Source organism: Vigna unguiculata, chromosome 5, assembly GCF_037176805.1.
Source record: "Vigna unguiculata cultivar grain cowpea cultivar isolate G323 ecotype 2 chromosome 5, ASM3717680v1, whole genome shotgun sequence".
NCBI classification, from domain to species: Eukaryota; Viridiplantae; Streptophyta; class Magnoliopsida; order Fabales; family Fabaceae; genus Vigna; species Vigna unguiculata.
Genome location: NC_140796.1, coordinates 46,938,760 through 46,961,903, shown reverse-complemented (window position 1 = coordinate 46,961,903; position 23,144 = coordinate 46,938,760). Strand labels below are relative to the sequence as shown.

The 23,144-nt window shown below is 33.0% G+C and overlaps 3 protein-coding genes across 3 annotated transcripts; all 3 read left to right on the top strand.

Moving 5' to 3' along the window:
• Positions 1-908: 908 nt before the first annotated feature.
• LOC114185004 (ketol-acid reductoisomerase) lies at positions 909-4,777 on the top strand. Its single transcript, XM_028072472.2, has 10 exons — positions 909-1,240; positions 1,324-1,416; positions 1,727-1,792; positions 1,933-2,073; positions 2,851-3,078; positions 3,181-3,298; positions 3,374-3,513; positions 3,639-3,806; positions 3,885-4,040; positions 4,202-4,777. The coding sequence occupies exons 1-10, from the start codon at positions 974-976 to the stop codon at positions 4,565-4,567; spliced, it is 1,743 nt and encodes a 580-aa protein (XP_027928273.2). The 5' UTR covers positions 909-973; the 3' UTR covers positions 4,568-4,777.
• A 6,241-nt stretch (positions 4,778-11,018) lies between these two features.
• On the top strand, positions 11,019-13,663 carry LOC114186199 (putative Peroxidase 48). Its single transcript, XM_028074241.2, has 4 exons — positions 11,019-11,467; positions 12,063-12,260; positions 12,579-12,744; positions 12,853-13,663. The coding sequence occupies exons 1-4, from the start codon at positions 11,129-11,131 to the stop codon at positions 13,341-13,343; spliced, it is 1,194 nt and encodes a 397-aa protein (XP_027930042.1). The 5' UTR covers positions 11,019-11,128; the 3' UTR covers positions 13,344-13,663.
• A 5,914-nt stretch (positions 13,664-19,577) lies between these two features.
• On the top strand, positions 19,578-22,853 carry LOC114186198 (inactive TPR repeat-containing thioredoxin TTL3-like). The gene is made up of 7 exons (XM_028074240.2): positions 19,578-20,416; positions 20,511-20,706; positions 21,170-21,354; positions 21,435-21,768; positions 21,879-22,080; positions 22,157-22,263; positions 22,343-22,853. The coding sequence occupies exons 1-7, from the start codon at positions 19,824-19,826 to the stop codon at positions 22,496-22,498; spliced, it is 1,773 nt and encodes a 590-aa protein (XP_027930041.1). The 5' UTR covers positions 19,578-19,823; the 3' UTR covers positions 22,499-22,853.
• The last annotated feature ends 291 nt before the right edge of the window (positions 22,854-23,144 follow it).

Genomic DNA, 23,144 nt, shown 5'->3' with positions numbered 1-23,144 from the left:
AGAATCTGTTGCAAAGCAAAATGTCACCAAACCTTCTTTGTCATTTTTACAATTGGCTCTGCCAAATTGTACAACATAAATGATGATCCTAAGATTCAAAACATAACTTATTTGTTTGCTTTTCACTCCTCTGTTATTGTCGCACGTGCTCAATCAATCACGTTTTCTGTTTGACCAACGTTATTCCTTTGCAAAAGCACAGCGTGAAAACAAATATAGTAATAAAGGTTTTTTTTCTAGACAAAAAAAATTCCTAAATTGACACTTTTTATAAATAAATTTAGAAAAATTCTTTTGCAATAAAAAAATCGACTATCAAAGAAAAAGGCAACTTTATTTAATTTAATATTTACATATTTAATTTAATACAATTAAGTTCTCAACCCGACTAAACAAACAAGTTGTTACGAAAAACGATAAAATAAAATTATTGAACATTATATACACTTTATTTATAATAATATCATCAATGTAATCTTTTTTTTTTCTTTAGAGAAACTTTTTGCATAACTACTTATCCAAGAAAAATAAAATAATAAATTTCTCTATAAACTAAAACTAATATTTATAGAAATTCTTCTATATATTTCTATAACTTTTTATTTTCAAATTGAAAAAAGAAAAGCCGATTTGTTAAAACAAGTCCAAATTCTCAGCATGTTTGTAAGTAAATTCCGATGAATTATTGAACAGTGATTTAGATTTTATAAAGTCTGTGATCTAATGCTTCACTAAGCTTTAGGATGCAAAAAAAATATAAGCAATGTGTGGCGTTAATCTCACCTACTCCTGCACGCTTGCAGATATACACGGGCGTACAAAAGAAGTGGACATTTCTCACCGACACCGTATGGGCGCACTTTAGCACACACCACTCTCTGCTCACAGTATAAAATCCCCAACAAATATACTACTGTCTCACTTCGTGAACCCTCTTTCCACCCAAACACACTCTACTCCTTCTTCTGCAATAATGGCGGCTGCTGCTGCGACGTCGTGTTCTTCTGCAATCTCTGCTGCCTCTGAAACCCTAGCCAAACCTTCTTCCAGAAGCTTCTCCGCTACCAGCCTCGCTCTACAATCCTCTTCTTCCAAACTCAACTTTAAATCCCTAAAGCTGAACCGATGCGGCGCTCTCGGTGCTCGTATGGTGGCGGCGCCGGTGAAAGCCCCGGTGCAGCTCGATTTCGACACGAAAGTTTTCAAGAAGGAGAAGATTAACCTCGCAGGACACGACGAGGTTGTTCTCGGACGCTTTCTTCCACTTCCAGATTCGTGGATTTTAAATTTCTTTTGTTTATTGTTTATTTTTATTCATTTCAGTACATCGTGAGAGGAGGCAGGGATTTGTTCCACTTTTTGCCCGACGCTTTCAAGGGGATCAAGCAGATTGGTGTCATCGGTTGGGGATCTCAGGTGACTTTCGAAGATTCGTATTTAAGTAAAGGCTAACATGTGTTATATGTGATATCATTTATAAGCTTTAAATATCCGATCCATTTTATTGGAGAATCTCGATTGCCAGTGGCCAAAAACTTTTCGGCACCCTAGGCTTTGGAATCCCGTGGCAAGCACAAAATTAGTTAATTTTATTTATATTTGAGTTCGGAGAGTCTGTATTTAAGATTTTGTTTAAGCTTAAAGGGTTATGGCTTAATATTTTTGTTCTGATGATGTTGTACTTCCTAGCTTTGATATGATTGCTAACGAGGCGCTGTGTTTCCAGGGGCCTGCCCAGGCTCAGAATCTAAGGGACTCGCTTGCTGAAGCAAAGTCCGATATTGTGGTTAAGGTGTGTGATTCTTGTTTTAATTTGTTATTTAGTTCAGTTTTGTCTATAATATATTAATGTATGCAGAAATTGTTGATTAATGGCTGGCTGGCTGGCTGATTACATGCATTGTTTGTCGTTTCAATGATTTAAAAATGCAGATTGGACTCAGGAAAGGTTCTCGCTCCTTTGCTGAAGCTCGGGCAGCCGGGTTTACTGAGGAGAATGGGACTCTTGGTGACATATGGGAAACTGTCTCGGGCAGTGATCTTGTGATGTTGTTAATTTCTGATTCCGCACAGGTTAATTAGTTTAACTCAATGCTCCATATATGCATTCTGATTCTTCTGTTGCTGTTTTTTGTTTTGTTTCTGAAACTGTCTGGTTATTAGTGTACGATGTTATTCTGCATTGCATGAGAATAACAATAAGTTTTTTCGAGTATCAGTGAGAATTCTTTTTATAAAAATTGCTGGGTTAATTTCAACGTGAGTAATCAGATTGAGACTTGTCTTTTGGAACTGTAAGTGCTTAGATATTATCATCTACTTGGCCAAAACTGTACCGGTAATGCAGCTTACTATTACCAATCCACCATGATTTTCACACCCCCAATGGCATTATATATTCTTTTACTTGTTGATCACCATCAGTTTACAGTTTGCTCCTACCTGCTTCCATCACCACCAGTTTACAGTTTGATATTGCCAGCTTGCATCACTGTCACAATTCTTAATTTGCTCCATTTATTCTTTTAAATAAAAAAATTGTTTTGTAGTTCTTTTAACATTTTCTTAAAATATTATTCCAACATATTTGTAACAGGGCAAGATAAGATTTGTCCCAAATCTCAAATGTTTTCTAAGAATGTGATACGATATGTTTTCTGAAGTTATATAAGGTTACATACCTGTTGGTATCGTGGTGCCTTAGTTTTTGCTATAGTAATGAAAAATGTACTTTCGAATATCTGTTTGTCAATATTAGTAGACAAAGTATGTCTTGCTGTAGTAATTTTGGGGTTTTCTGATATTGCTGCTTTCAATACAGAAACTTAAATATTTTTATTTATCTTGCAGGCTGATAATTATGAAAAAATATTTTCTCATATGAAACCAAATAGCATACTTGGGCTTTCCCATGGTTTTCTTCTTGGGCATTTGCAGTCAATTGGACTTGACTTTCCAAAGAACATTAGTGTAATTGCTGTGTGCCCAAAGGGGATGGGTCCATCTGTAAGGAGGCTCTATGTGCAAGGCAAAGAAATAAATGGTGCTGGAATTAATGCAAGTTTTGCCGTCCACCAGGTTATTTTTGCTCTGCCTCAGTTTGTCCCTTCACTTTCTGCGGGTCTTCTCATGTGTTGATTGAATAGTTTATTTTATTTGAGTAACTATTTGTGCATGCAGGATGTGGATGGCAGGGCTACTGATGTTGCTTTGGGATGGTCTGTTGCCCTTGGTTCTCCATTCACTTTCGCCACTACATTAGAGCAAGAGTACAAGAGTGATATCTTTGGGGAGAGAGGTGAGAGCATTGCAACGTTTTTGTTGTTTTTTCCTTGATGGCCTAAGTTCTAACTACAGCCATGGATGTTTGTAGGCATTTTACTTGGCGCTGTTCATGGAGTTGTGGAATCCTTGTTTAGGAGATACACTGATAATGGAATGGACGAAGATCTGGCGTATAAGAATACTGTTGAGTCTATAACTGGAATTATATCTAAAACCATCTCAACCAAGGTTGTATTTTCACGCTAGTCTTAATTTTTGTCTGTTGGGCACCAACACCCTTTCCCTATAGAATGTGCTGGATTGGGATTTGTTTGAGTTCTGACTAGCCTTTTTCACGTATTGGTTTTGGACAGGGCATGCTTGCTGTATACAATGCTTTATCTGAAGATGAAAAAAGGGAATTTGAGAAAGCTTACAGTGCTTCTTATTATCCTTGCATGGACATTCTGTACGAGTGCTACGAGGATGTAGCCAGTGGTAGTGAGATTCGCAGTGTTGTTCTGGCTGGACGCCGCTTCTATGTAAGGGCATATTCATTTTCCCTTTAGAGTAGTCAGCCTTTGCACCACCTACTTTAAACAATACATGTTTTTTTACAGGAGAAAGAAGGTCTACCTGCTTTCCCCATGGGTAACATTGATCAAACCCGCATGTGGAAGGTTGGTGAGCGTGTCCGTTCTACAAGACCAGCAGGTGATCAAGGCCCATTATATGCTTTTACTGCTGGTGTCTTTGTGGCATTGATGATGGCCCAGGTACTGTTGCAATTTTGCTTGCTATTATTTTCGGAATGGATCCACATAGTTTCCTGCATGTATATTTATCTCCGTTTGCTTTCAAATTTGTGTTGTGACTGATAAAGTTAACTATCAGTGACAAAGGGATTTTTTTTAATCTGTGATTACTAAATTTCTAGATTGAGATCCTGAGGAAGAAAGGGCATTCCTACTCCGAAATCATTAACGAGAGTGTGATCGAGGCTGTTGATTCTTTGAATCCATTCATGCATGCTCGCGGTGTTTCTTTCATGGTTGATAACTGTTCAACCACGGCTAGATTGGGTTCGAGGAAATGGGCTCCACGATTTGATTACATTCTTACCCAGCAAGCCTTGGTGGCGGTGGACAATGGAAGCCCTGTTAACCAGGACTTACTCAGCAACTTTCTTTCGGACCCAGTACATGGAGCCATTGAAGTCTGCGCCAAACTGAGACCCACAGTTGACATTTCTGTGCCAGCAGATGCAGACTTCGTTCGTCCAGAGTTGCGCCACTCCAATTAGACCAATTTATGGCTTTCACCTCGAATCATTTTCCGATGTGCTCAGAACTGCAGTTTCTTGTTAGTTTGGGGTTTCTAGTTTTGTTTTTATGAATGAAATCTAGTATGTAAGTTGTATTATCATTTTGTAGTTTGTACCTCCTGTGTTTCTGCTGCCGAGGAAGGAACTTTAACATAAGTAATCTACGTCCACAAATGTTGACCCATGTCATTTCAACTTTTCATGCATATCCTTGCAAACCTTTCAATAATTTCACCACCGAAAGCAATTCGAACCATTTTTAGTGCTCCTGGTCAATGCTTGTCGACCACTAAGCTTTGTCTGAAAGCTTATGCCAAATCGTTAAATAACCTAAAAACAATGTAAGTATGAACTGTTGTAGTTTTCTTGATATACCAGTTTCCGTTTAAATGTATATATATTTTTTAATTTTCCAGAAGCCCAACCTAGGGCTTTACTATGTGTCTAAATTTAAAATCATTTTTCTTGCAATTATTCTAGTAACCTATCATCTGGTTTTTTATTTTCCAAAAACGATAATTCTAAGCAAGATTTTGGTTTGTTTTTGAGAAGCTTATATCCAACAATAAGGTGGGATTTTTGCAACAAAATTCTTCTAAAAAAGAACGAAAAATCTAAAATTAACTTTTTTTATAACACTAAAATTTAGCTTATATAAGTTAATTTGTAAAGTTTTTTATGTGGGGAATTAATTTTATTTTTCTCTTTCAGAAAACCTTTTGAAGAAGCTGCTCTAAAGAAGAATTTGTAGGCATGACGACACTTTAGTATGGCCTCAGTTCGCTTATATTGTGAATATAATATGCTAGTTTTTGTTATGCACATAATTTACAAGATATAAGTTCAAAATTTTAAAAATTGTGTTGCGCATTAAAATGATAGAGAACTAAATGAAGAAAAAAAAGAGAAAGAAATTAAGCGATGGGTAACTTTTAAGCCCTAGTTTAAGAAGAGGTGAGGACTAAAATAAGAAGAAGAAAAAAACCTTTGAGCCCTGGTGGAGGAATTAAGCTTGATCAGGTATTATAAAAATAAGAAAACTATCTAAACTTCTCTTGTACATGAAAAGCACGTTTTGCAAGAGTGAGATTAAGCTTGGTTGAATTTTTATGCATAGACAAGTAAATTAACCATACATTATTTCTTACGTAAAAATTTTAAACTTCATTAGGCAAATTAACAATTTTTGTTATAAAATCCAGTTAAAAAATAATTTTAAACCAACAATCTGAAGTTTTTTATAAATAAAAATTGAAGTGAGGGTCAACAAATTAGTCCAAGGGCCTCGGAACGCATGTAGGAAAATTTGTTAACTGGAGTATAGCTATCTCACTATTATGGATTGGTTATGGCTTCCTGCACCCCATAATTACTAATTGCACCATGAATGCTTTTGGGCTCTCTTTTCTTGTAGGTTAAAACGTTGAAAGTTAGTGATACTGAGCAGCAATTAGGTCTTACTTCACACAATTTATGAATTAGTTTATAGTGGGAAAATGAATCTTCATTCCCACACTTTTATCAATCACATCCTTTTTGTTTTTTATACAATCCATTATATATGTCCCAAATTTGTAATAAAAAGTGATCTAGAATAACATCTACTATATTTTTGAGTGATGATGATGGCTAAGAATCACTTAAAATATTTTAAATTGATAACTGAGTTATAAACTAAAATTAAATTCTAGAATGTATGATATGAAGAACAATATATATAGTACTATATATTTGAATCCATATTGTCAAACCCAAAAACATGCTCGAACATCATAACCAACATTCAAAAGTTAAAGAAAAGTATTAAAAGTATACCAAAAAGCGATAGACAAGAGAATATTAATTAACAAGTCTCAAACCTCAAACTATAAATCTCATATACAATGTTTTAAATTAAACTTATGAGATAAATATTAATAATCTATCTTTAATTTACAAATCATTTGTACTAAAAAACTATATGATACAAAGAAAAATACTAAAAACTCTTGTAAAATAAATGATATTAAATATTTTGATTAAACAATTATATAAAACTGAGCAACCATATTTGAATCCCTCAATGGAAACTATATATAGTATACTCTTGGGTTTCGAGCACAAATATAAAAGTATGGTTGAATTGAAAAACTGAAATTTCAGCAATTTATGTTTTACAAAGTTCTTTGTTCTACTTTAGTGTATTATTTTTTTCGAGGAAAAAATTTATTTAAAACGGTTTTCCAGGAAGAAATTGTATCTACAATTTTGATTCTCGTCAACGCCCTTGGTATCAGAAATTCTCAGCAATAAATATTCTTTTATTTTGTATATAAAATATAAAATAATTATATATATTTGAAGATGTTAATGTATTCAAATTTCAACGCACAAACCAAAGAAAATCTGATATTAAATTAGCAAATCCAGCTGTATTTGCTTAGTGTGCGAAATGATGAAAATAATTAAGCAGCTAGTAATTAGTTGGAGTGCATATTAGTTTATATTTACTTTCCAAGCTTTATTTATTTGACAATGGAGATGAAAATGACATGCATGCACGACCATAACAATCCAAATTTCAAAAGTTCGAGAATAGTGAAGCCAAACTTGTTCATAAAAATAATGTTACAGAATATCAGTGACTATATGATTTTTTCTTTACTGTGGAATATTCATTTTGAATGTTTGAATCTGCAATTGCCATGATTAATAAAAGCTGGCTTGCTGCTCCCCTTTCCTCGGTTAACCAAATATATATTATTGCTACAAAGCTAGATTCTTAGTCTACCACTATCTATTAATTTGTAATAGTTAAGACCTACATTTAGGTTCTTAGGCTCGTTTGAGGTAGAGTGGTTTAATGACGATGGATTGTTAAGTTTTTTATTTGTTCGTTCGTCAAGTTTTGAGAGGAAGATAAAGCAATGATATGCGAGATGTACCAGGATAGTAATCTCGCCACTGATGTGCAGATTTGAATAAATTGACGGGGTTAATAACAATTTTATCGTCTTCTCTCTCTCACATGTATTGCAAAGTTAGAACCCATATCCACTCATGGTGTGCGAGCTTAACATGGAGAAGTGAGTGTACAATAGATCCGATCACACTCCAATGGAAGGGATCCATGTGAAGAGAGGAAAAGAGAGATCCGATCCTAGCTCTAATGGATCGGATCTGTGCCAGTGAGGGATTCAATCCCAATTGAATGGATTGGATATGAGCTTTTTGAGGAATTCAATCCCTTTGTCATGGAGCAAATATATTTGCTTGGTTAACATACATATATGTATATTTTTTTTTTGTAGTATTTTTTTTTTCAAATTTAGTGGTTAAAAAAATTATGAAATAAAAATTTATCCATACAAATATCAATTTATACTACTTATTAAACTAAGGGCAAAATGATAATTTCTTTAATACTTCTATTAAAACATATTTTTTAATACATCACACCAATCAAATCGGTAATAAACTTTTACAAAAATTACTTCTAAATTTACTCACAATCACCTCTAAATCCATTAAAAAAAAACAACACAAAGTTCACTCTTAAATCAACTCAAACCCATCTATTCTCTCTCTCAAATACTCTCTCCCAAATAAACTCTTCCAAGTGAACACAGCCTTGAGTGGTTCCTTTTTTAACGAAAATTATATTTTGATACCAAATTTTTATTTACTTTTGATACTGTTCACGTGTTACTTATTTTTTTATTTAATATTTTTTTTCTTTGAAATAGGCACACATGTGAGGAAATTTGAGAAAAGAGGAAAATGAGTTTTGGCAGGAGAAACACTCAAATTTAAACACTTTGTTAGAGAAAAGCAGTCTCTTAAGGGATTTTGTGTCCTTGTACGAATGAGTTAACCTTTTGATAATAATAGTATCAAAGTCTTACGAAGAACCTAATGTCTTTTTTTGTTGTCAGGTGCCAACATGTGAAGGAGAGACATTTATTAAGGGATTTTGTGTCAAAATAAGAGAAAAAGAAAAATGATTTTTAAATAAAAAATAAGTGACACATGAACATGGCAAAAGTAAGTAAAAACATGGTGTCCAAATATCGTTTTCATTTTTTTTATAGTTTTTTGTATTAATTTGCCCTAGCATGTCCCTTTTAGATATAGAAAATTCTTACAATCATTTTTTTTTTGTTATATTTAGCTAATTTGTAAGTAAAGTTAAGAGGATTCATAACCTTGCAATTATTATATTGCCAAGAGTGTTAATAATAGGAAAAAATACAATAAGTGCTCTGGGAGTAATCAGATTAAATATTTTTTTAATTTTTTTAATAAAAATTATAGTTAGTCTTTTATAATTGTTTTTATCAATTTAATCTCTTATTTTTAAAAATACGTAAATTTAATTTTTTATAACTCAATTTTATTAATTTTATTTCACGTTCACATATGTTTTTCGATTGATACTAAAGTGAAAATATATCAAACGGCGTAAACAACTCAAATATTATTAGGAACGTGTTTGAAACATTAAATAAACTTTACAAAATTTGATTAAAAAAACTAAATTCATGCATTTTCAAAATTCGAAATTAAAATAAATCAAAATTTTAAAAATATATTATTTTTAATTTTTATTTAAAATTAAGGGACCAATAATACTTGATGTAGCAAATGGTTATTAGATATTGTGAATGACATGTTGAAATTATGCCTAATGACTCATTAAAAAGATTTTTGAATCCGTATAAAGTAAATAGTTCACAAACTCTTAACTTAACTAATATTTAATCTAATATTTTATAAAAGAAAATGAAATTATTCTTAGGAAACCTAAATACATTAAATTTATATTAGTTCGTTTTTCTTAAGTTTTGTTGAATAAGATAATTCAAAGTATTTGTACTGTATGTCCCATTGGAGCATCGGCAACGCAGAGTCCTCCGGTCCATCGAACAAGGTTGGGAGGGCTTGCATATGAAACAGAACCATCGATCGATCAGTAACTTAAATAAACTACATATGAACCTCGCAAAGGACCATCGGTCGATCGGTTCCACAGATGAATCATAAGGGACCATCGGTTGATCGGACCCACGGATGAATCACACGTTACCTCATAAGGGACCATCGGTCGATCGGTCCCACAGATGAATCACACGTTACCTCATAAGGGACCATCGGTTGATCGGCCCCATAGGTGATTCGCGTAGTCTCTTACATATGATCATCAATCGATCAGGCATATAGATTAAATATTCACTTAAGGTTGTTAAACTCAGAGAAGATAACCCACCTAGTCAAGCGGCCATTGGTCGATCGACCAAACAGAGAACCTGAACCAGTCAGCTGGATTAATTAACATTAAACAAGCCAGTAATCATGATTAAAGGATCATTGGGCCGTGATTAAGGAACCCTAATTATAGGCCCACACGGAAACTATAAATAGGACCCAAAGGTAGGTTGGTGAGAATCTTTAATTCGCATTTATTACAGTAGTTATACTTATACACCGATTGGTCCATCAATTGACTTAAGCATCAGAGCCTTTTAGACAGGTACCCCTGTTCAACCGATCGAGCCAGAAGGAAGATTTCTTGGCGAGGAAGTTACAACAGATTGTGAAGAGAGGAGACATAGAGAAAAAATGAGTAAAATTGAAGTGGTTCTTAGGTGCTTGGTACCTACACCCGAAACAATATTAAAATTTAATTTTTTATTTGAAAATAGTATAATTTAGTTACCATTTATAGAAATAACTATTTCAATATTATAGACATTAACAAAATAACCAGTACTTAAAAAATGTAACTAACATTCATTGAAAAATAATCTTATTATTTGTTGAGAAAATCCTGACAAATATCAATCGATAATTAAATATGACATAATTTAACAAATAAATAATTCTAACAATATCAATTAAAAAATAATTCTTTTAATGTCAACTAAAAAAGTTTAACTTATATAAGTTGAAAAATACTTTTCATAAACGTTCTAACTAATAGCTCAAATAATATTGTCAATGTTTGTTGAAAAAATAATTTATGTTGGTTGATAAATAATTTTGACATACATATCTTGATTCATCCTGTGATACCTTAAAAAATCTTTAAGAGAACCGGTGGTTTATAAAAAAAAAAAAGAAGGAAAACTACAATATTTTAATTTAATCATTTGTTAATATATTTTGTATTTCACTTTTCTCTAATTCCACAATATATTGATGGATTCAAACACAGTGTAAATGCACAGTAAAATTTAGATAGTAATCCATAATTATCATTATCCATTCTTACTAACATAACTATTTTTTTTAAACTTGTTTTTTCCTTTAGTAATTAAATTAATATTTGAGATTACGGGGGTGCAGTAAGAAACATCCCATAGGCCTTGACCGAGAGAGCCCAAATGTTCGCTGCATTATCCATTTATAACAACAAAGCAATAACAACTTTTCCAGTTAAGTGAGTGCGACAGCTAGCAACTAAAATAACTTCCCTACCGGCATTTTCTTCTTCGCGCTTCTTCTTCTTCTTCTTCTTCTTCCTGCTCTGCACCAAAGGTTTTGCAGAAACAAGCACCAAAAATGCGAAGAAGCTGCATCAACCTCTGGATCGTTGTCGCACTCTTCGTCCCTGTTCTCCTCTCTCTCAGAAGCCGTCGAGGCGAAACCCAAACCCAAACCACTCCATCTTCTTCTTCTGCTTCTTTCTCTGATTCTTCTTCCTTCTCCGTCAAGCTTGCCAACACATTCCAATTCAACCAAAGGATCCGAGACGGCTCCAATCTTGAATATGACTTCTACAAGGACACCTGTCCCCAAGCGGAGGGCATTGTCCGTTCAGCGCTCACGCGCATTTACTTCGACCACAGGGACGTTGCTCCTGCCCTGCTTCGTCTCTTCTTCCACGATTGCTTCATCCAGGTCCTTCTTTTCTTTATGGGGTTTCTTGTTTTTTCATAAAGTTTTGTACTTTCTATATGGGTTGCTATATTTTTTTTTTCTGATTCTTGCTCCCAAGACTTTGAATTTGAAGTCTTTGCGATGCTGATTCAAATGGCTCTTTCTTGATTGCTTAGGTTTTTCTTTTGTTTCTGTAAGCTTTTCTTGATTCCTTCTTCTAAGTCGAGAGGTTCTGTACCTTAGTGTTTGCGCAATATGCTGTACATAAATCCGGTGCTCTAGGACGTCTCGGACCCTGTGTTATTTCTGTGCTCAATTTAACTGTTATTTCTGTACCATTTGAATGCTGCAATTTTTACTCGGAATAGTGACAATCTAAATTATGATCATGATCTTGTGCCTTTGTAGATCGTTGATTTTCACTTTTTCTTTGTGCAGTTTAATTTTGATGTGTAAAATCCTTTCGTGGGTAAATAAGAAATTAGTTAGATAGGAATATTAAAATAATTAGTATGATGGCTAATAATCTTAGCAAAAGTGTTATTTTATGTTAATTTATGATTATTTTTATGCATGCAAACAATTTCTCATTGCTTTTGGGGTGTTGATGAATCAGGGATGTGATGCTTCGTTGCTGTTGGATGAGAACGATGGTAATAGTAACAGTTCGGTGGAGAAGCAGGCTGTGCCAAATCAGACACTGAGAGGTTTTGACAAGATTGACTTGATAAAGGAGGAGGTGGAGCAAGCGTGTCCTGGTGTTGTGTCTTGTGCTGATATAGTTTCTCTTGCAGCAAGGGATTCCGTTCTTCTGGTACATATATTTCATTGTTTACAATTGACTAGGGTGCTTAGTATATCCTGAGTTTCAAGCCTACTTTAAGATCATTTGGTTTGTTGCAAGTTTGTCTTAATTCATTTGTTTTATCGCTCTTTATGTCACTTTTGTGCTTGGTCAATCATGTGTTTATATGTTATCAGATCAACAATGCATATTTGTGTCCTTAATAATGATATCATGATTTGAGGTAGTGAAGTCTTTGAAAATACCACTTTTGTTGCATGTGCTACGTTTGTTAGAAGTCCAACATCATTGCACATATGATATCTTTTTTACACATGGCCATGGTAGGCTGGTGGGCCATTCTATCCAGTTTTAACTGGCAGAAGAGACAACCATCAATCGTTTTTTGAGGAAGCAACTGATCAGATTCCCAGGCCTGATGATAATGTTACACGCACATTGCATCTCTTTAATCTCAGAGGATTCAATGCAAGAGAAACTGTCAGCCTTCTTGGTAGTTGCTCTACATTTTTGTTTCATCTTATATATAGTTTCTTTATTGCCATCCATGAATGGAATATGACTAATGGAATGGATTGATTTGATTGATGATGCTTTGAAGGAGGACACAACATTGGAAAAATTGGTTGTGATTTCATTCAGCAAAGGTTATACAACTTTCAGGACACAAGACAACCAGATCCTAGTATACCTCCTGATTTCCTTCGTCAGATGAGGCTAAATTGTCCAAACAACTCAAACACCAACAACAATAAAGATGAGTTTATGACTTCAAAGCCTATGAGCAGTGTTTTTCACTCTAAATCAGGGATGTCATACATGCAAGCATTGTCATCTTCAGTGTCATCAGGTTCAACATTTGACACTCATTACTACCAAAGTCTGCTTAGAGGAAGAGGACTACTTTTTGCTGATCAGCAACTGATGGCTGAGGATAAAACTGCCAAATTGGTCTCTGCTTATGCTTCAGATGATGGATCAACCTTTCGCATGGACTTTGCCAGAGTCATGTTGAAAATGTCTAATCTTGATGTTTTGACAGGACTTCAAGGTCAAGTTCGACTCAATTGCTCCAGACCTGTGACTTCTTGAGTCAGTATATATGTACATTTCTGTGATAGTTCATTCTTTTGTACAGTTTGTTAAACCAATTTTGATTTTTGATGGAATATACATCTGGAGGCTAGTTTTGATCTTCTAAACTGTGGGGTTCAGTTGTAAACAAAAACATAGACTACTCTATGGAAATGTTCTTTCATTTCTCACCATTCAAAAAGAGAAAAAGCAAAATCCCTATACTGTCATAGTTGTAACAACTATTTCGTATGAATATGGTCCATCCACTAAATTTAGAGCTATTCAAAGTCACATTGATGAACACATAAAAAGTTTATAGTACTTGTGTTAATTCACCCTGTGTACATAATTGACTATTTGGATATTGCATCACCATGATCAATGAATATTGTTTGAAACTTCCATACAAATAATACATTAAATAACATAGGCTAAATTTAGTTTTTTTTTTTTTTAACATGATATCAATCATCATTAAGGTTTGTTTGGATTAGGGAGAGAGTAAAAAAAAAAAGAAAGAAAGAAAATAAGTGATAAGGTGAGATATATATTGATGTCATATGCTTGCGAATAATCGCTAACATGAATTTTCTCTATATGCATGAGTCTTAAATTTCAGAGTGTTCATTTAAAGTTGAAGTACCTGAGCCTTCATAATAAGGTTAACAGAGACCCCAGGTACCAATCATTGAGAAATAAATATATTGAAGTAGTTAACTATTTGATGTTATCCAAATTTACCTATTTATATTGTTAACGTCAGGATTACGAGTAAAAAAAATGAGAAAATTAATAAAAAAATTGTTTGCATTTAAGAAAAAAATAAAACACTCAAAGTTTATAAGATGTTAGAAGAAAAATTCTTGGAAGTGGAAGTTGAGGTGGAGGAGGAAGTTTTTAGTTTGAAAATAAAAATCTAAAAGACTATTATTACTGAATTTATGAACACATAATCTAAATGGAATCTAGATTTTATGTAGTTGTGCAAGTTGGGTTGAAATTCTTGCTGTGACAAAGTTTAACACAGACAGTGAAATGAACTTATTGGAGATTCTTTTTGAGCAAGCTAGGATGGTATTGGAAAAATTCATTCCTTCTTTCAAAAGAAGTTACCTTTGTCTGATAAAGTGAGTTTTGGATAAAGTGTCCACTAAACAAAATTTGTAAATTTGTGTTGTTTTCTTTTCTCTCTTGATCCAATGTTTAAATTTTGATGGGGGAATCTTTTTCTGATAAATAAATATGATAGTAGGGTAGTATAGGGTAATGTGATCCAATTCTTAGGGCAAGTGTGATGATGGTGGGCACTTACCCCAAATAACAAAGCAAATCCATGTATAGTGTTGTTAAGGTTTAACCAAAATTTGTAGATGAAAAAAGCAGTTAAATATTTTGGGCAATGTTGTTTTGTAACTAAGGAAAAGTGAGATATGGGGACAAGAAGACAAAAAACATAAGGAATAGAGGCATTCATCCTTAAAAGTATGTTTGTGGTCAAAGTGTGAACATCAAAAATCCCACTTCCCTTTGTTCTTAATATTAATTTGATAATAGAAATAAATAAAGAAAATAATTAGATTGTGAAAAAAAGTTTGAAAAAGAAATGGTGAAGGTTGGCAATAGAGTGAAAGTGGGTCCCACAGGCAGAGGGTGTGTGATGGACCCAGCTGGCACTGCACATGTCTATCTGCCACACTTCTCTCTTTTTTATTCTTCACTTTCCACTTTACTTCCTTCATTTTAATCACCAATTCATCATGCAACTATAACCTTTCTCCCTTCACAATTTCTACTAAACTATCATCACACACACCACTCTAACTAAACTCAATTACCATAATTCTTCGTAATTATTGCTATATCTCAATTAATTTAGTTTCAAATTTTTTTATTTAATTAATTTGTTCAATTGGTAAGTATTCAATAAATTTATTTTTATTTAATTTGCTTTAACAAGATATAATATTAAAATAACATGTACATAATGTTATTAACTTAAGATATGATTATATTATTTATACTCACTTCATGCACAATTTAAGATATAATGTGGTCAACAGGTTGTCTTGTTAATTAAGGACATACTTTACTTTCCTTACCTTTATGCAGAAAAGTGGGATGAACACATCACATGCAAAAGACTTAAGAAGTAATTTTATTTATGTTTCTGAAATACAAATAAGTTATTTTATTTTCATCTTGTTTTACATAATATACAATGGTAATAATAAAAATTTATTATAATAGTATATATTTTTACTTAAATTAATTAAAATAATTATGTGATATGTATATGTATACACGTATGTTTTAATAAAAAATAATTCTCATATTGTAAATAAAGATGATATAAATTTTTTAATTATTTTTCAGTACACTTCACTTGTTATAGTCTACTTTTTTTAATGTATCAATAAATTATATCCATCAGATAAATCAAACTATATGATAATTTTTTGTTTTATCATGCCTTCAACACATTATACTATATATACCAATAATAATTAAAATTAGATTACATGGTGTATTATATCATAGTGTTTCTTGATAACACTTTTAATAATATTTTTTAAGGCATGGAGATTATCAACAGACTTTTTTTCTTCTATGAATCTATGGACTAAATACAGTTCATCCAAAGGCATGGACGATTTCAGTATCTCTTTTCCTTTTGGGGATAGTGAAAAAAAAAATACAAATAAATATATTTTACAAGATGCATGCATATATTTAAATCAAAATTTTGTATAGAAATTTATGTTTTATTATATGTATAATACATGAATAAATAAAATTAGATAACACTGATATACTTTTTATTAAATATTAATTTGTTAATGTTTTTATATAAGGAATAAACTTCATTGATTTAATTGTTAAATTATAATTTATATAATTAAGATTAGTCACATAAAATATTGTTAAAAATTAATAAAAATAATAAAATAATTTATATCTTAAATAATACACTTTACTTTGAGTTTGATTTATAGAAATAATGCATTAAATACTTTTAGATTAATATTAAATTATATATATATATATGATTTTGAAAAAAACTAATTAAAAACATATTAAATAATGTTATAAAGAAAATGTATGTATATAATTTAATTTCTTCATTTCTTATATATATATATATATATATATATATATATATATATATATCTTATATATATATAATATTTAAATAAAGAATTTTTCTGGTTCAAATTGAATTTCAAAATAAATACTTTTTTTCGGTCATTCCTTAAGTTAATCTACTAAACACAATCTTTTAATTTGAATTTTCTTATTCATGATTTTAATCATGACCTCTATTATATATTTTAAAAAAATATAGTTTATTTTTCAAAAAAAGTTAACCTTTAGTAATGTTTTTTAAAAGTAATTTCTTTGTTAAAAATAAAAACAAACTAAGACAATATGTAAAATCCTAAAAAATAAAATTTAAGAAGTGATACTATTTTAAAAATGGAAGTCATAATATCATTTTCTTTTATTTTAATATTAAAAGATTTTATTATAAATGATTTTGTTGTAAATAAGTTTCATTATTTTAAAACACACTATCTCTTTAGAGATCACTTTTCTAGTCTAGAGTTCTCTGACTTCTCTCTAGGAGTTCTCATCTTCTGTTCATCAGTTTTGAACTCTCTAAAATCATTTGGAATCAAAAATACCAAAGAAAGGTGCCCAATTAGTAAATTGCATTCGATTAATTATTCTCCCAAATTGTTATTTTTGATACACCGTCGGACTCCGTTGTAGTGCCGTCGGGCACTAGGCCACTGATTTGGTGTCACCGAACGCCACTTTTAGACCATCAGGCATACCCAAATTAGTGGGTTTTAGGGGTAGTAATGTCGGGTCCCACCTTGTTTTTTTTTTTGTCTGCATCTTCTTTGGAAAATGAAAATTCCTATTTCGTTAACCATCATATCAAGCTAAATTTTGACAACTGCTCTTAGACACGTGATTAGGGATGTCAAAAAAATCCGTACCCGCGGATAAAACCCGCAACAGGTAAGAAATGAATATTGTAAATGAATATCCGCGGGTAACGAGTATGAGTATTTTTTATGTCCGCATGTTAACGGGACGGGTACGGATATCATAATATCCATACCCGTGGATACCCGTACCTGCTATACTCTAATTTAAATTAAAAAAAATAATAAACATGATTAAAATATTAATATATTGACTTTGTAAACTGTCATTCAACACTATTTAAATATGTTATTTGAACTTTGTTTGAGATTTATGAATGTTATGTATTGTATTTTATTTGAATTTATGATTAAAATATGTCGTTAAATATTTATTTTTATTTTTTTTATAAATACCCGCGGATACCCGTGGATATTAAAAAATTATGCAGGTACCCGTATAACGGATACCCGACAGATATGGATACGTGTACGGGACGAATATTTATCCAGCGGGTATGATACGAGGGAACTACTACCCGTTCCATACCCGCCTTGTTGACATCCCTACACATGATTCTTCACTTTGATTGGTGAGATTTTCTTTTTTTGAAGTTTGTGGTTATTTTCATTATTTTCATGTACTTTATGTATGTATATGTTTGAGATTGTAATTGATTGAGATGAAATTCTTGATATGTGAATTTGAAAATGCGATTAAGGATGTATATGATTGTGAAAGTAATTAATTGTGTTGAAAGTATTGTTGTGAAACTGTGATGAATATGGTTTGTTAATGTATACGAGCATTGCATGTGTTTGACATAATTTCATGGGTCTCATAGGGAGATCTTGTGGTGGTGTTATTTTAGTGTATACATTATTGGATTATGGATTTAAGTAAGGTAATATCCCAAAACTCTAATGACCATTCACACTCAAATAGAGTAGAATGATTCGTATAGTGAGAGTAGGAGTCCTAGTCTAAGGTAGGATAATAACTTTAGATGATCACAGATTAACCTTGTATATGGTAGGGTGAAACTCATTAGCAATGACTCTACAGAGTAGTAGAGGCCACCAAACAAGTGAAGTCTTTAGTGATTCCGATTCCAAATGGATGTATTCAGATAATTGAGTTTAGTGTCAATTGTCTGTGCGTAATTATGTGAATTATTGTAGTTTGTCTATGTATGACTTATAATTGATATGATGTAAATGGTCTTAGGATAATGTGAACCCTAAACCCTAACAATGTATTAATGTGAAGTTTTTTTTGCAAACCCTAAACCCTAAACACTTTGCATCTTTATAGTGTGAGCTCTTAAAATAATGTATATGTACTTTTTATTTTGTTAATCTGCCTTTAAATATTATTATAAAATGTCTTATTTTATTAATTTTATACTATTAAAATTAAATGTTACACAATATAAATAAAAAATTTATAGCACAACTCCATGAAGGATTGTATTTAGTAAATAAATTATTTTCTCTTTTGTTATTATGTGAATAGAAAATTTAAACATAAATGTCATATTCTTTAAATATGTTTTTAAATATGTTTTTAGTTTCTCAATTTTGATATGAAATTGTGATATATTATTGTTCAAAACTTTAATATATTTTGAACTAAATTTTTTGAAAGTGAATAAATATAATAATTTATCTTAATTATGTTAATTTTTTTTTATATATTAAATTGCTTTACACTAATTGACACAATCAATATCAATTGAAAAACGTTTTAATATGTTAAAAAAATTATCTTAATTATATTATATTTATTATTTTAAAATTTTTAAGATAAAAACTAACACACACAAAATTTTAATTTAAAATGAAATCAATTTAAAATCTAATTTCTAATTGAAAAAACATATTTAACCTCTAAAGAATTAAATTACTAGTATGTTTTATTTGACACCACCCATGTTTTATAATGAAAGCAGTGATAAAATTATCAACATTAATAAATGAGAGCAAATAAAAATAAGCAGACAATTATAAAAATAAGTACACTAATAAATGTAAACTAAAGTAGTTTTGAAAAGTGTTTAATAACAAATATACGTAATTCGAGAGAGTTTAAAATTGTCTAGTATAACCTATGATATAAACAATAATATTTATTTTAGTACTGTAACATAACCTTTGACTGTAATTTATGAAAGAATAAATATAAAAAGTGATAATTAAAAATAATAAATATAAATATCTCAGGGTAAAAAGAAAAGCATTTTGCATGGTCGAAGGAAAAGGGTGAGAGAATCTAGAGAGTTAAATAATGACAAAGAAGGAAAGTTGATCCTGAAAGAAGAAAAAAAACTGGAAGCTCCTACTGTTTACCATTTACAGTATTCCTCAAAAACTCTCTTCTCTTCTCTTCTCTTCTCTTCTCTTCTCTTCTCTTCACTTCACTCCCAACCAAACCAAACACATTCTATTCCATTCCTGTAACCTAACAACAACCATTCTCTTCAACCCTTTGCAATCTTCTATATAACAAAAAAACAACCTTAAAACAAACAAAAAACACAACACACAACACACAAACATAAAAATGTCCAACACTCTGCAACAACAAAATCCCACTCTCCAATCCAAACGTCTCGATCCGTCTTCCCAGCATTCCCGTCCCGGCCATCGGAGATCGGTATCGGCGGGAGCTCCGTTAATCTACTCCGGCGGCTCCTCGCTGCTTCCGACTGGGAACATCTGTCCGTCAGGGAAGATCCTCAAACCGGTTCTGCCCTCGCGTGGACCGAACCGGACTGACGTGCTGGGCTCGGGCACTGTGAACTACGGCCGCGGCAGCATAGTGCGTGGTGGCTCCGGCGCCTATCCCGTGCCGGTGGCTGTGCCCGCGGCGGCGTCGCCACTCACGGTGAAGCGCGCGCTCGGAGGGTCCGATCCTGAGGAGTTGAAGAGGGTAGGGAACGAGCTGTACAGAAGCGGGAACTTCTTGGAGGCGCTGGCATTGTACGATCGCGCTGTGGCCATCTCGCCTGGGAACGCGGCGTGCCGGAGCAACCGCGCAGCGGCGCTCACGGCGCTGGGCAGGCTCGGGGAGGCCGCCCGGGAGTGCCACGAGGCTGTGAAATTGGACCCTGCTTATGCTAGAGCGCACAAGAGGCTTGCCTCTCTTTATGTAAGGTAATTCGTGAATGCAATGAGATGAGATGAAATTTTGGATTTGGATTTGAGTTTGGTTTTGTTGAGATTGGAATTGGAATTGGAATTGGTTTAGGTTTGGGCAGGTTGAGAATTCGCGGCGCCATTTGTGTCTGTCAGGGATTCAAGAGGATAAGTCTGAGGAGCAGAAGCTGTTGTTGCTGGAGAAACATTTGAATAGATGTGCTGATTCGCGGAAATTTGGTGATTGGAAGAGGGTGCTCAGGGAATCAGAAGCTGCTATTGCTGTTGGAGCAGATTTTTCGCCGCAGGTAGCATGAATTTCTGATTTACCATGTTCTATTATGTTGGAGAAGTCTTATAAAATTAATAGATAGTCAAGTTGTGATTGGTTTCTGATTTCAAACTCTGTTTCTAGTTTTCAAAATGCAACTAAACTTGGTCGCTCATGTAGCTAGTGGAGGGTGTGGTACAAGGTGAAAACAAAGGAAGATGAGAAAAGATATCCAAGGTGTTTCTTGTTTTTGGCCTATAAAACACTTGTTTTATTACTAGCAACTTTTAAACCTTAATAGATTTTGGATGAGAGATTGATCAGTAAGCACTGTGAAGTTATTTTAGAAGATAGTTTTTAATTGAAAAGTGAGAACAGAGTCAAACCGGCTCTTGTTTGTGGTATGGTATTTGAGTCTCTACAATGATAGTTTTAAGCTCTTAGGATAGTTGGTATATGACAATTTGTATTGGGCTATCTGGTTGGACTGTTGCTTTCAGATTGTTGCTTGCAAGGCAGAAGCTTATTTAAAACTGCATCAACTTGAGGATGCTGAATCCAGTCTCTTGAACATTCCAAAGTTGGAAGGCTGTCCTGCAGCATATTCTCAAACCAAGTTCTTTGGTATGGTTGGCGAAGCCTATGTTCCTTTCGTGTCTGCTCAGGTTGAGATGGCCTTGGGGAGGTAAACACTAAACACCTTAGAGTTGCAATCCAAAGCTAAATAAAGCCTTTGAGTGAGAACTGAATGATGGATTGTTGCAGGTTTGAGAATGCTGTTGTGGCAGCCGAAAAGGCTAGCACTTTGGATTACAGTAATGTTGAAGTTGGTAGGATTGTAAACGTTGTAAGAATGGTGGCAAGAGCTCGTTCAAGGGGCAATGATCTTTTCAGCTCTGGCAAGTTTTCTGAAGCTTGTTCTGCTTATGGAGAGGGCCTCAAGTATGACAACTCCAACTATGTTCTATATTGCAATAGGGCAATTTGTTGGTCTAAACTTGGACTGTGGGAACAATCGGTTCAAGACTGCAACCAAGCTCTTAACATTCAACCAAATTACAACAAGGCTCTTTTTCGAAGGGCCGCATCAAATTCAAAGGTGAATCCACTTGTGTGTGTGTCTGTGTTTGTGTTTGTGTCTGTTCATTGTTGTTTTGTTCTCTGAAGTTGTTTCATTGTCGTTGTTAAAGATGCATGATCATGTTGCAGCTTGAAAGATGGGCAGATGTTATTAAAGATTATCAAGCCTTAAAACGCGAGCTTCCTAATGACATTGAAGTTGCTGAGTCTCTTCGTCGGGCTCAATTAGCATTAGAAAAATCTCGGCTAGTGGTGTATGGTACCAAGTTTGGAGTTGAAGTTGAAGAAATCTCAGCTTTAGACAAATTTAAACCTGCCATTGCTTCTGCTGGTAACTATCCAAATGTTTTGACTCTGCATTTTTCTTGCTTCATCGGTAACTTTTTAACAAAAGTCTGAATTTTCAGGTGTTTCTGTAGTTTATTTCAAAGAGGCATCAAACAAACTATGTGAGGAAATATCTCCATTTATAAACACCTTGTGTGTTAGATATCCCTCTGTTAAATTTATTAAGGTACACAAATAAGTGTTTTCTTTGTACTTCCCAACATAATTGCCATATTTTCCTGATTTTCTTTAAATTTTAATTGAAGGTGGACGCTGAGGAGTGTATTGCAATAGCAAAAGCTGAGAACATAAGAAGAGTTCCAACTTTTAAAATTTATAAAAATGGAGAAAAGGTGAAGGAGATGATCCAGCCAACACATGAGTTATTAGAGGAATCAATAAAGAGAAGTAATAGTTTGTAGGTATTAGAAGAATTCATGGTCATTATTTGCATTCACCTGCAACAGAAAACCACAGCAATATTGAAGAAGGTGCTCCAAGAATGCACCAATGTTTAGTTCAAATTAGGAATTCCAGCTTTCCCTGTGATATAAACCAATTTTTCAGGCAGGAAAACCTCAGATAGATTTTAGATACCATTTTGAAATCATATATGTATATCTTTTCCCGGAAAGTGCTATATGCCTCTTCCCTCCATGTCCTTCATTTTATTGCACCAGGTTTTGTGAAATGTTAAAATGTCACACTAAACATATTATTGTTTTAGATTTAGACCACCTCAAACAAGGAAAAGAAACTGTCAATGACGAGGAAAAATATGCTGTCTCCAAACTGCTTGTAAGTGATAAAAAAATTGGTCTGCAAAACATGAATCAGATGGATTTAGTCCTAAACTCATATATTAGTTGGCTTACTTAGTTCTTCAATGTTTCAAGACTAACTCACGCTAACAATTTTTGTTACAATGTTTTGTATGCACCGGATCTTTGTTCAAAGTGTCAGTGTAGGAGTTGAGAAAATTCACTAGAGATTCGATGAAATCGTTGTCATAATTTACTCATGTTTAAATTTCAATGCCAGTTGCAGATTAGTTGATGTAGGTGGTAA

What these genes read in the sequence shown, in the direction of transcription:
- LOC114186198 (XM_028074240.2), top strand. Translation starts at nt 19,824, where the DNA reads ATGTCCAACACTCTGCAACAACAAAATCCCACTCTCCAATCCAAACGT. An exon ending in CTTGCCTCTCTTTATGTAAG is followed by an intron (nt 20,417 to 20,510) that starts GTAATTCGTGAA and finishes GAATTGGTTTAG; the next exon opens with GTTTGGGCAGGTTGAGAATT. An exon ending in GAGCAGATTTTTCGCCGCAG is followed by an intron (nt 20,707 to 21,169) that starts GTAGCATGAATT and finishes TGTTGCTTTCAG; the next exon opens with ATTGTTGCTTGCAAGGCAGA.
- LOC114186199 (XM_028074241.2), top strand. Translation starts at nt 11,129, where the DNA reads ATGCGAAGAAGCTGCATCAACCTCTGGATCGTTGTCGCACTCTTCGTC. An exon ending in TCCACGATTGCTTCATCCAG is followed by an intron (nt 11,468 to 12,062) that starts GTCCTTCTTTTC and finishes TTGATGAATCAG; the next exon opens with GGATGTGATGCTTCGTTGCT. An exon ending in CAAGGGATTCCGTTCTTCTG is followed by an intron (nt 12,261 to 12,578) that starts GTACATATATTT and finishes TGGCCATGGTAG; the next exon opens with GCTGGTGGGCCATTCTATCC.
- LOC114185004 (XM_028072472.2), top strand. Translation starts at nt 974, where the DNA reads ATGGCGGCTGCTGCTGCGACGTCGTGTTCTTCTGCAATCTCTGCTGCC. An exon ending in ACCTCGCAGGACACGACGAG is followed by an intron (nt 1,241 to 1,323) that starts GTTGTTCTCGGA and finishes TATTCATTTCAG; the next exon opens with TACATCGTGAGAGGAGGCAG. An exon ending in TGATATCTTTGGGGAGAGAG is followed by an intron (nt 3,299 to 3,373) that starts GTGAGAGCATTG and finishes GGATGTTTGTAG; the next exon opens with GCATTTTACTTGGCGCTGTT.